Source organism: Serinus canaria, chromosome 3, assembly GCF_022539315.1.
Source record: "Serinus canaria isolate serCan28SL12 chromosome 3, serCan2020, whole genome shotgun sequence".
Taxonomy (NCBI): Eukaryota; Metazoa; Chordata; class Aves; order Passeriformes; family Fringillidae; genus Serinus; species Serinus canaria.
This window is the reverse complement of record NC_066316.1, coordinates 2,371,579-2,384,675: the sequence shown is the minus strand read 5'-3', so window position 1 is coordinate 2,384,675 and position 13,097 is coordinate 2,371,579. Positions and strand designations below refer to the sequence as shown.

Here is a 13,097-nt window from a genome sequence, read left to right as displayed (position 1 = left end):
GTAAAGTGTCTATCACTTCCTGGGAAATCTGTTTATCCCTAAGCACAGGAAGAATGCGTAATCTTGAGAGTAATTGCCCAATCCTACCAAATGTGTGATACCTGCTCTGCTCAGAATGTTTGGTACTGTAGGAGTCACATAAAAAAATAAACAACCAAAAAAATTGTGTGGACATCTGGGTAGAACAGAACAGTGGTTCAGAGCAGCACAGTGTGCTGGGTGGACTGATCTGGGAAAATATATCAGCACATAAAGACTCAGCAAAGAAAATGCTCGAGTTTAAATCTGCAGTCTGAAATCCAGCAAAATGATGGTCTGGTGCTACATTGCCTGGGAGGTTGTGGTGTTTAATAGAGCTCTGACAAGGGGCTAAGGAGGTCGATGTTTGTCTTGCATGCACTTTCTGGAAATGACATATACAGTATCTTACAAACTAGCATTTTATAACTCAAGTGTTTGACTTTTATAGAAATGTTGAATGTCAGAGTTGTAGTGGTGCCAACAGTGTAGCTGAGCCATCCACGTCTAAGGGACTTTGCATTCCTGTGACTGACCCAAGTATGTATTTGAAGTGGTAGGTGGAATGTAGTTTTTAATTTCATGGCCAAACTCTAAAAGCCAGGTGTCTCCTACAGAAATGGAGGCTACAGTTGCACTAAGAACATCTGGACCTCCCGTTGGTTGCACCATTCCAGGATATAACACGGTTTGTCAACTCAGAACATGTTTTGTGCAAGAGCAGCATAAATTAAGTGGGACTCTAATCACGGATCCTAAGAGTGCTTCATCTAAGCAGCATTATTCACCAAGCTCTAGAGTATCTCGTCCACCTACAGCAGGAGAATGCCCCCAAAAAGCCATAGATGGAGAAAAGGCAAGAAGGGGGGGGCTAGCCCAAGGACGGTTGAAAGCAGGATTGATTACTGATGTAGAACAAGTTAAATAACTGAAAACGAATGCATTTCTACATCCCCAAAGGATTTGGGAATCTAAACTTACATTCTACTCATACTAGAATGTAATCATAATGTGTATGATGTATAACTATTAACGTATGTTCAAGACCTGGCACATAATGACTGCTTCTCATCAGGTTCCAAGGTGTCTAAATACTGTTGTACTTAGCTGTCACTGCAGTGACCAATTGCTGAATGAACTGTCTCATCTGGAAGCAGTTCTTAATTCAGAAAAAAACTATCTCCAAACGAAGAAGATCTGAATCTTATGACTGTAAAAGTATGAGCTAATCTGTTTCTGGCAGATGCTTTTTTGAGTGCCTGTTGGTAGTTCTGCTGCTTTAGAAATCAGCAGCCTACTTGATAGGTCATTACTTCTGAAATGATAGTGTGGAGTTTCTTGTTAAATCTTGGTTTGTGGAACTTCTAGATTAGTATTTCATTTGTTTTATTCCTATGTGTAAATATCCTTAAGTAGCTGTTCTTGGAGCTCGACCTCTGATTTGAGGCACAAGCAAAGAACAACCAGAGAAAGAACCCTCAGCTTTGACACTTAAAGAATCACCTTGTAGAACTGTAATCTAGTACTGAATATTGCAAGAACAGACTTCAAGGCTTGGGTAGTAGGGCTTTTTCAGTGGCTTGAAATTCCTGTGGGGTAATGGTGGACTTGTATAAATATTCTTTTAAGAATGGCCCCTAATACATTTAATGTGTTGACTGGAAGCTGTACCCAAATAAGAAGATTTTTGCACAGCAATTATTTTGAGTCTGTGTATTTTGTTCCTCCAGCTAAACGTGTGGGACTCGGATTTCACAGAAAGTGGATACCCTCAAGATGGGAGGAAGAGAGCTACAAAAAATGTAATTTTTAAGTGGTTTTACTCAGTGGACTAACTGAAAAGCTCGATAGTTTAGTGATGAGACTGCCTCACATAAATTCTCTGCATGTTTACTGATGGAAGCAAAAATACACTTCTTAGTTTAGCTTATTTCAGTCCTCATTCCCCAAATATTACACTTGTATGTCTTGTCTTTTAAATGTTGCTATTAGTTGATTTGGTAGTGTCTAATTCATTTCTGTGTTTGAAATAATACTGAGTTTTCTTTTAAAAACTATTTGATTCACTGATATGAATTAAAACTGCTGTAAAGACTAAATCCTTTGGCCTCTCAGAGGGAAGATAAAGAGCTTTGCTATTCATGGTGCTTGTTACTGAGGCATAAACTCTTGAGGGCACACCCTCAAATAAAGATGAGATCTTGTTGGTGAGGGTTGAAATGCCTGAACCGCTAGTCTGTGTGGTTTTAGGGCTTCAGGATACCTAAACCCACACCCCATGGGGTGGAGGTTGTTAATGCATGTATGATTTTAAGGTATCCTTGCTGCCAGAACTTGCTGCCTCTCAGTCAGGAACCTGGCAATACTGCCTAACAAATCCCTTCTGGCTTTTTTAGGGTGTCCTTGATGGAAAATCCATGCAGATTCCAGTGATCACATCAAGATCACAGGTATTTATTGTGCATTTGTATTCATAGGTAAAGCAGAGCCAGTGTTTTCATTATATGTACAAAGATTTATGTACCATTAAACTCAGTGGCTTGAGGATCAGCAGGGTTTTGCCTGTTGTGCATCCAACAAATTAAATAACTGAGCAATGACCTTCACAAAAGCTGAATCTTCCAAGTTTTGAACTTGGCAACCCACATTTCCATGCCCTCAGACACTTGAGTTTGTGTCCTAGTTTGGTTTTCTTGTACTGTTATCAGTACTTGTATACTGATTTCTGTGATGAGACTTGGAAGCTTTGAAGTCTGTAGGTGACTAACTGCTCTGTGTCATGTAGAATGTTGTGAAATTGAGGGCTGTAAGACTGGAAGTGATCCAGACAGTAGTCTCTCTTTTCCAGATCCATGGATCTGAGAAAAATCTTCCTTTACTGTGCTGTTGAGCAACTGACAGCTAATTTCCACCCCCCATCAGGGATATATTGGTCTCAGTTCATGCAAGAAAAGAATTGTGCAGAGGGGAATATGTTCTTCCTCTGGATATGGTGGTAATTAAATAAGTGGTGTGGTTAAAAAAAAAGGCTTCTCTGAAAATGGGTTTGGGCCATACAGGTTTGGTACATAAACAATCTTACACAAAGAATGTTACATTCTGCTAGGAAAGGGTTTATCTGCTGCTACTTCTGAATTAATGAATTTAAAATTAATTCAATAATTAATTAATTAAAAATTCCTTTTTTCCTTTTTTTTTTCCTGTGGCATTTGTTTGTGTGTTACAGAGGCTTTCCAGTAAAGAACTGCCAGATTCTTCATCTCCTGTTCCAACAAATAGCATTCGTATTATTAAAAGATCCATCAAACTTACCCTTAATGGGTAAGTGGTTGATCTTCAGGTGAAGAGGATAATCACTTGTTACCAGTCCTTATTCTGAATGTGTGTTGTAGTTACTAACAGAGGTAGAAGGTTACTGTGGCCCTGCTGTAACTGACCAGCTAAAATCATGGTCTGATTTTTATACTGCTGTTAGATGCTTGCTTCCTTTTGAACTACTCTTTGCATGTGCTTGTAACAGTTACCTTTAGGAGTTTTTAAAAAGTCTAAATTGTCACCAGCTGAAACAGCTACAAAAACCAACCTGTCCTGTGCCTTGGATTCAGAATGCATATACACCACCAGGGTTCATTAGTTGCTGCAACCACATTCTGTTTTCGAGTGTGTACGAGCGTGCTTGTATTCCTTTGTGCTTGCCTAATCCATGTGCATGCATTGTTCTTCTCTCCAATTATTTTCCCCTTTGGCACACCAATGCACTCCTGTGCTTCTCTCACAATGGTGCTCAGCTTCCTTGGCTCGCAGCTTCCCCTGCCTTGCACAGCCATGCACTGCACAGGTACTGCCTCCCGTGGAGGCCCCTAAATGAGTTCAGTATTGAAGGAGATGCAGCAGAGGATGCTACCAAGGTATGGAGATTAGACAGACATGTCCCATGCTGTGTTATCTGATACTTTTCTTTGTCTCAAGACTGCTCCAGCATGAGACTTGAGAGGTTTTTTTTGTGTCACTGGGTAGTAAAGCCCAACTCTGAACGCACAGCTACGATGCACTGAAACAGCAACAGCTGAGGCTGTCCTGACACTGCTGCCCACCTGCAAGCTGCATGCAGAAAGGGGTTTCAGATAGACCCTGAAAGCTGTTCTAACTGCTTACATGGAAACCTGTCGTAGTCTTGAGTCTGGTTCTGTAAACTGATAACACTGCTTACCCAGCTACGTGCATTAGGGGTTTTGGGGGGTGGGGAGAAATTCTGATTATATGAAACAAGTATTATGCTATTTCTCTATTGTAATTTCTTTATCATTGGGTGGTTTCATAAGTGAACTCGTAAGTTGTTTTTCCAGAGTATTTTTGTATGTACTGTAAAAAACTATCTTCAAAGTGAAATTTAAAATCTTTAGTCTCTTTTTTTCTTTTTTTTTTTTTTTTTTAATGCAGATGGGGTCTGCTTAAAAAAATCTAAACAACTAAACCAACTGTAACGGGATGGGAGGAAGGCAGTGCCAGAAAAAAGCATTCTACAAAATTTTAATGTCATAGAATCATTTAGGTTGGAAATAACCTTTAGGTTAGAGTCCAGCTGTAAACCTAACACTGCCAAATCTACCACTAAACTGCCAAGCTAGAGTAAATCTGAGGAGACCAGGAACACTGCTGTGCTTTCCTGCTTCTGCTACATCTGGGATTTGACTTAATGCCCTCTGCATTGTGCAGTTTGCAAACTGCACGACTCACCCCAAGTCCCAGTTTGATATGTGGACAAAGATACTCCTGAATTGTTTTCAAATGAGTTGCTTGTCTTAAAGAGCAAATCTGAGCTCTAAAACATCTTAAGTGTCCACCTCAGTGATGAGACTGAAGTACTGTAAGGAAATAAGAGGTGGTATCTCTCTTGTCATGTCTTAACTCCTTAGCATTCCCTCTGCTGCCAGTATCCCAAACCCTTTTTCCCCTTATTCTCTGGTTTCCAGCTTGTTTCAAGTGCAATTTATCCCTTAGAAATCGATCCTAGTGGGTTTGAGGCCTTTTTCTTCCTTCTACCCTCCAAAACCCCCCAAACTTAGACTGTAAGGCTTTGATTTAGGTTAAAATTAAGAAACAGTACCCCTCTTACTGAAGTAGCTTTTAGCAGAACTACACCTTGGGTTTATAAAATGGTTGCCTCTTTTTGTGACCTGTTCTAAACCAGTGGCACTCAAACATTGTCACTTCTGTGTAGCAGTTACAGTAGGCATACAACTTCAGCACCTGTGTAAATACAAATCCATCATGAATCTGAAGGAACTAAAGCTGAAGTAGGTGATAAGATAAACAGCAAAAGGAATATGGGAGGTGTTTTGCAGTAGACTACAGTCCTGTAATATTCCCATGCTTTTAAATTTTTCCACATGAGTGTTCCAAGACTGTTTAAGGGATGATTTTCCCATAGGCTCTATGTCAGCACATGCACTTATGCAACTATTCTCAAACTAAAGTAACCTAGCTATGTATATACCTTCACACAGATAATTTTATTTGGCTCTTGCTTTGTGGTTATCTTCTAATTGCTCTTTATAAATTATTTTTTTATTTTCTTCCTCACTCTTAGGGTTTTAAGAAGAATGTTCAGGGTTTTGAGAAGAGCATTCAGGAAGAATTTAGGTTACTAGTTTCTCAGACTTGATCCATTGGTGAATTACACATCTTATCTTAATGTGTCTTGACATATAAGGATGTCAAGTGTGATGTTAAGTGACGTCAGTGTTCTGGAGTTTCCCTGGATGCTGCAGAAGTTCGATGCTGCCCCAGGACTCTGCAGATTAGAATTCAGCTGTTTGTAAATAAAGTTCAAACTTACTCAACTTCGGTGTTCTCCTCTGTTAAAGTGCTTGGAAGGGAAGTTACTCCTGTGTGAGGGAAGCTCTTTGGTATCAGACTTCCTCCAAACGTTGTTCTTTTCTCTCTGCTTTCTTAGCTGGTTGCTGGGTGTCTGCCTTGAGCATGGGTCCCTCATCTCAGTCTCTTCCAAGAGGAGCAGCTCTGCATTGAAATTGTGTCTGGTCAGTAACTTTGAGCAAGAAGTTCCCTTGCAGGAGTTAACATCTGTGGTTTTACTCGTTAGGTACAAGCAAAGAAGCAGTTAATGTGAAGTCACCTACATTTTGGCTGTAGCAATTGATTTTCCTGTAGGAGGTGAGAGAAAGTACTTACTTTTTGCCTTAAGGAGGAAAAAGCAAAGGAAAAAAGGTATCTTGAAATTTATTCAACTTGGTTGTGGGAGAGAGGGGGCTTACTAACCCTGTCTTATGTAACACTGAGTGACATAAACTGTCGAGCCTAAAAAGACCAGCAAAAACTCCTGGCTGTATTTTAGCAATTACCTCATCGCACTTCTTATAAAGAGTGTGATCCTGTGCATTATTCCAGTAAGTGAAGAGCCGTGCTCGGAGCCTGCAGGCGAAGGGCTCATCCCCAGCCCAGCCCAGCCGGCTGCTGCCTTCTCGCTCGCTCACTCCCCGCACGTTCCGCGGGCTGCCTGCGGGGGCTGCCACCCGCTGTGTCCTTTCCCGGGCTCGCAGCGGAGCCGTGCCCGGCCCACGCCCGGCCGCTTTCCTGCCCCGGAGGCGGGCGGGCTCCAGGGCTGCGTGTGCTGTGACAGTGCCGCGTGTGGCCACCGCGGAGCGTCACTGCCGCCCTGGGCTGCTGCCACCCGCCCGCGGGGACACCGCAGCCCCCTGCTCTGCCTGCCTGCCTTGTCCTGAGCCCTGCGGGCTGAGGAGTGCCCGGGGCTGGTGTGGGCACTCCTTGGTGCCTACATCGCGTTGGTCGGTGTGGACTGTCCCATGGATCAGGGTTTCTCCATCTATCATCTACCCTGGGGTACCTGGCCCAAGGGCTCAGGGCTCCAGGCTCTTGGACCTTGGGTGATTCTGGGAGGATCTTGACAAAGCAGTAGCCTGGAGACTGATTTTCTCTTATCCTGGAAAATACAGCCTGTTAAACTCTCAGCTGTCTGACCTTCAAGAAATGGATATGGACTGCTCATCCTTGGGTAGTTCCTCTTTCCTGGGAAGACACTGTCTGAATCCTCCTGCTGTCTTTTCCCAACCTTCTTTTTCATTCTCACCTCATCTTTTTTTCATTCCTTTTGATTTCAGACTCTTGCCTGTTTTCTCTCTGATGGTTCCCATTTCCCTCTTGCACCTGAGTCCCTTTTTCTGACTTTGAACTGGGTAATGCATTATTTGGTAGTGATAAGTAAAACTCCAATGAGTCCTGAAACTAGAGGAGAGAACCTGCCCTGTTTCAGTTTCAGCCTGGCAATCAGCTGCTTGCTGTGGGCACCATCCACCTCACTCTCTGCATGTCTGTGCTGAAAATTTTGGCTACTAAAAGCAAGTCTGGTAAACATATGCAAGGTCAGTCTTTTCCAAGGAAGAGCAAAAAATCCCAATAGTGACACCAGCACGGCCTCCTTGCTAAATTTCATGTCCCTGTTTCTGAAATGCAAAGGAGTTTCTTAAAAGTTTAAGAATTCTTTGAATATAGTTAAAGCATGTGTTCCCCATGGTCATTCGTAGAAAAATGACTGAGTCATATTTGTTCTGTTTTTCCTAAAAAAATCATGTCAAGGGGCAGCATATGTGATCATGTGAAAAAAAGGTGTTGGCAAACTGGGAGTGACTAAAAATGTGGCCTTAAAATAGGAAGTATTGACTAGCCATAACCAACAATGTGTGTTGATGATAATCTGATAAAAATAAAAGGCTGTAGCAAGTAGATACTAAATCTAGAACATGCTAGAAGTTCTTTTATCCCTGCAGTTTTAATTCTGCTCTGTTTTTCCAGTGTGGTCACTTGGCCAGAACAGAAGGTTATACCACCTACTCTGAGTGCATGCACGCAAGGAAGAAAAGCTGAGGTTTTGTGAATCACTTGATGTGTAATTCTTGGCTAAATGCCTTCAGCACTGCTCTGGAACGATGTTTGTTATGATTTTTGTTAGATTGTTTTTCCTCTTTTTATTTATTTGATACTGAATTTTCATTTTATTATGTACAGCCTTAAGCAGAAAGGCAGAAACCTATCATAATGAGCAATCCAACAGAGATTTCTAATAACTAAGCTAAAGAAATACCAGCTATTTTGCACTTCTGCTTTTTCTGCTCTCTCAAATGAAACAGGCATTAGGCTGCCAGGAAACAGAAAGCTGGTGCTGGCTTTGAATTGTATTTCTGAAAGTAAAGTCTCTGTTTCTTGCATGACTTGGAACTGGTCATTGCATTCACTTTTGGTTTTATCTAGATGGTACAGCATATGTTAATTTTCTCCTCTCATTTTGAATGTTTTTCCAGGTCTTTAATTCTGTATGTTATTTGCTATGCAGGATAACATGTTGGGAGGGTCTGTAAAGGAACCTGGTATAGCTTTTGTTCAAAGCATTTGCCAGATTTTCCAAATCACAAACAACTGGAAAATCATGGAAACAGTATCTTCTGTAGAGTGATTGCTTGCAGTAATTTAGTTACAACCAAATGAGACAAAAATATGCCCCTGGGAATCGTATTTTGAGGAAAATGACAGTGTTGCAGGCAGTGAAGTACTAGCAATGAGAAGGCCAGGGAATCCCCTGTTTCTGTTCCTCTGTTCACCCACTTAATAAATCCTGCCTTACACCAAATGGTAAATTGTGCAAGTACAGAGGTGTTCACTCTGCTGTAATTCAGGGTAAATGTTTGGTACATGCCTCTAAAATTATCAATCAGTTTACTAAATACTATTCCTCTTCCAGAAATGAGTCATCCAGCAGCATGTTAATTTTCTCTCCCATTCATACATGTTGTGACTTCAAATAGGGAAAACACAGTAAAGGTAATATCTCAATTTTCTCCAGACTCTGGCTATTTAAAGTTGGTTTGAGTTCACCTTTCAGTAACAAGTAAGCTGAGGTGGATTGTCCAGCAGCCCAGCTGTGGAGCTCCAGCAGAGGTTTGTATGTTCAAACTCAAATCTTGTGTTCAGCCTTAAAGGTCACCCCTGATTTCAGTGATGTCAGTGGGGAAACCCTGCTGCACTTTTGTTTGTCCTCGTGCAAAGGTCTAAAAACGTCAAACAAAAGCAAAGCCATTACTCAGAAAAGTTTAAGGCTAGAGAATAGAAACTAACCACAGTCTCAGTGACTTCTAAGCAACACCACATTATTTCATCAGCTCCTGCTTGTATGACAACTTCAGTCTGTTCTCACTCACTGTTTCTTTAGCTTAGATTGTTTTGGTTTTCAGCTACTTAAGATGTTTTGTTGACAAACATGGGATAATCTATTTGTTAAGTAATGGATACCACTAATACCAATGTTTAAAATGACTTCTTATCCAAAATAATTGGACAGAGTGCCCACCAGAAGTTCCTTATTTGTATTGCTTTGGAATTAAGTATCATGCATTTTTTTCCAAGGCTTTCCTTCTGCTTTAACAGATGAACCTAAGGTGTAGAGATTAACTATTTACCAAGGGCCAGACAGAAATTTTGTGGCTAAGACCAGAAACTGAAGCCAAGTTCCCTGAATGTGAGACCCTTTTTCTTTAGTCAGGTTGTCTGTGCCGACAGTGGGGATTCCCAGTACACAAGTTACTGTATCTGGCTAAGGACTGTTTTGGGGGTTCTGTATTTCTAGAGACTACTGACACCAATTATTGAATTTTAGCCCACTATTTACATGATAGCCCACTTTTCTTTCTTGTTGCTTTTTTATAAGCTTGCAAATAAAACAACTTTTCCTTTCAGACTATCTTTCTAACAACAACAATTTAAAAAATCACAAATTTGTTTCCTGCTTGTTTTTGTTTCTCCGTAAAAAAGTCTCACTAAGAATTTTAGCACAACCCACAGTGCCACAGGACTGCCAGATGCAAATTAACACCTTATTAAGTACTCATAGGTAAGTTCTTATGTCCTAATATTGTGGGGGTGAGTGAGAGTGGTGATCCCAATACTTCTTGATAGTAAAACTGTAAAAAAAAAAAAAATAGGGAGACTTATTTTCTAAGGAGTATCTCCAGAAAAGGAATGGATGCTAAGTGTACATATGTGTTTAAAAACATTATTAATGTTACATGTATGAACTGGTATATTGCTATATGTTTCTGAAAGACTGGCAGAGTTTACAGCAAGTTTCTGGAATCCATCTCTCTTATACTACTTCAATTCTTACATGAATGTTCTGTTTTTAGGGCCACAGACGGACTTTTATCACTCAAAATTCCAGTCAACTCAAGTGGAAGCATTGTCTGAAAGTGAGGTGTGTGATTTGGTTCTTGACTCTTAACTCTTCTGTTTTGCTGTGAATGTGTTATTGCCTGACCCCAAATTTAATAAACTTATTCCTGGAATCAAACTTGTCCAGGGCAGTGAACATGCACAATGAGCACCAAGACTGTGCTATTGCTTCATGAGTTTCTTAAAGGCCCCCAAATAAAGCTGGAAAAGCACTCAGTTGAGAGAAGTTGACATACCCCTTCCGTCTTCCAGGTTTAGGAGTGTGAATTTTCTGAAATTTCCAAATAATGCTGTTGGGCAGTCTCTGCTTGAGCATGTTCTGAGCCAAGATGGAGCTTCTCTTGTGAAGGGAGCCACAGAGAGCTGTGGTTCCCCTCCATCTTCCTGAGCCCAGGCCAGGAGTTTATGAAGATACCAAACATCTGTTCCTAGAGCAGTGCTGTGCATGTGGTGTTGGGCAGCTCTGGGTTGGAAGACAGCCAGTAACTTGTGCAAAAGTTGAAAGCATGGTGGGTTAGAGGCTTGTGAAGGGGAGGATATTGCAAAAGAGAAGTGGACAGGGCTGCTAGAGCATAAAATGGCTGTTAAGGAGAGGGAAACAACCCCTTTAGTAACTATAATTCAGCAGCAGCTACTTTGCTATGTATTGTTTTTATGAAGCACAATCAGTTGGGGTTTTGTCATTTTAGGAGGTTCTTGCTGCCACCTTTGTCCCCAGCACGCTTGAGTCCCTCTCTTCTTTTCTGGCTGCAGAGTTCTGCTTCATCAGCTGCAGTGAATGGACTGCCTGTATGTAGGTAAGGAGCCAAACACTGGTAAAGGGAGCAAAAAGAACACCATGTTTATTTATCCCTGGTTTTTGTTATTTCAAATTAATTACAGGGGTGTTTATGAGGCAGGGTTGTTGACCACACAAATACAGGCTGTTCATAATGCATATAGTCTGGGAGAAACTGTAATTGTTTTGCTAAATGTAATTTATTCTGTGGTTCCATTCAGCTATATATTTAATTTTATTTTTCCATTCTTCTTCTAGGGGCATTGGTAAACATTCTTCTAAGCAGGGATGGTAATGATGAGACAGTAATTGTCTGAGTAAATTATCCAAGTGGCCGCCTTGCTTTTTTTTTTTTTTTACTTCCTACATTTCTGGTGTCCTCTGGCATCAGAACAGAAGTTTATGCTAGTCCTAGGCTATGTAAATTAAAAGTTCTGTCTGCAGTGCAATTAAAAACATGTCAGGTCACATGGTTTCCACTTGACCAGTTACAGCAGTGCTGTTTCACAAAGAAGGTTTTAACCGTGTTGCAAGTGTGAAGTCCTGAACTGACCAAGTCTGTAGTAACTGGGTCACCTGCCAGAGTTTTTTGTGATGTAGGTCATGGGAATATTTGCAGAAGCAAAAGTGCTGTAATTGCATAGCTGTACCAGTATTTATGTTGACATTGAAACTTAAAGATGCATATTCAGGAGGCAGGACCAATACCATGTGTAATTATGATACGTAAAGGATGATAAATTCTAATTTCAAAAAAAAATCCAGCAGCTAAACAACATGGATTTTTGAATTAATGTAATTTTTTCAGATCTGTTTCCTAATGGGGTTTTTGCACCCCAAGAGCACAGACATTGCCCACTGTTGGGCAAAGAGAATTAGGAGCAGTAGCACAAGAGAGCTCAGGAGCCCCAAAAATAAATCAGTGCATCACATGTGAGGAGTGGGTTTCTGTGCAGCTGAGGAGCTGTAGCCTTACACCACCCTGCTGTGCTGTGGAGACAGGACAAAAAATCCCCCCCCACATTGTCCCAAAGCTCTGGCAGTTCCAAAATAAACAGGTGAAAATGGTGAAAAAGGGTAGCACCAGCAATTCCCAGAACAGCATCTGTCATGGAATGGAATGCTGTCTTGGAAAGGAACATCAGGATCATCCGGCTCAACCCTTCCTGGCAAAAGCACAATCTAGACAAGATGGCCCAGTGCCCTTTCCAGCTGAATCTCAGAAGTGTCTGGCACTGGGGAAAAGAAATCTGGAATTAAAGAAGTTAAGGAAAGGTGGAATTAAAGCTTTACTTGCAGCAGCAGCTTTTTCCTGGGAGCCACTTGGTGGGTCTGGTAAGTTTGAAAGACTTGGGGCAGTGAAAGTATCCAGATGTGAATCAGGGCTCCCTACCAATCTCACAGTTGCACCAGTCTCTCTGCAGGCTGTTTTTAGGGGGTGTGGAGCATAATGAATACTAATTAAGTGTGGTAGCCAGTTTTACTTTAGGCAAGTGTCTATTACCATGTCTGAATCTCCTGGAATCAGCCAGCTACAGAATTCACTTCTCTACAGCATCCATGCCTTTGGGAACAGATTTGGTTTCTCTCTTACTGAACTATGAGTCTCTACTATCTCTAAAACTTTGATGTGGTATTAAATCTGGATTAGTTAACTCTCAGGATTTTGCTTTTACAGGGTAAGAGGAGGTGGTAAAAAAAACTGAAATAGCTGTTTTCTTTTTAAAAAGTAACAAACTTCTTTAGACCTATAGATTTGGCTTTTTATCTGGTTTTTTTTATTATTATTATTTTTAAGCAATGATTATGTATATGGACAGAACAGCTTTTCAAATTCAGTGGGAACGTTGGTCTCAGTTGAATTTCAGTTACCCAGATGGTTATTTATGCAGGTTTCCTTTTAATGGGAACTCAGGAAAAGGCACAGTCAGCTCTCTTTGGCTCCTTTTCTGGGAGAAGCAGTAAGCCAGGAGTACAGGAGCAGTGGGGGAAGCAGGATTCGTGTGCCCAGTGAGGAAATGGCATTTGTCACCACGAGGGGACA

The 13,097-nt window shown here is 41.1% G+C and overlaps 1 protein-coding gene across 1 annotated transcript; it reads left to right on the top strand.

The window, feature by feature from the left end:
- The first annotated feature begins 568 nt into the window (after positions 1–568).
- On the top strand, positions 569–6,761 carry LOC127059421 (uncharacterized). Its single transcript, XM_050972723.1, has 6 exons — positions 569–706; positions 1,749–1,820; positions 2,415–2,468; positions 3,245–3,339; positions 5,975–6,121; positions 6,374–6,761. Exons 1-6 carry the CDS (start codon positions 638–640, stop codon positions 6,759–6,761), a joined length of 825 nt encoding a protein of 274 aa, XP_050828680.1. The 5' UTR covers positions 569–637.
- The last annotated feature ends 6,336 nt before the right edge of the window (positions 6,762–13,097 follow it).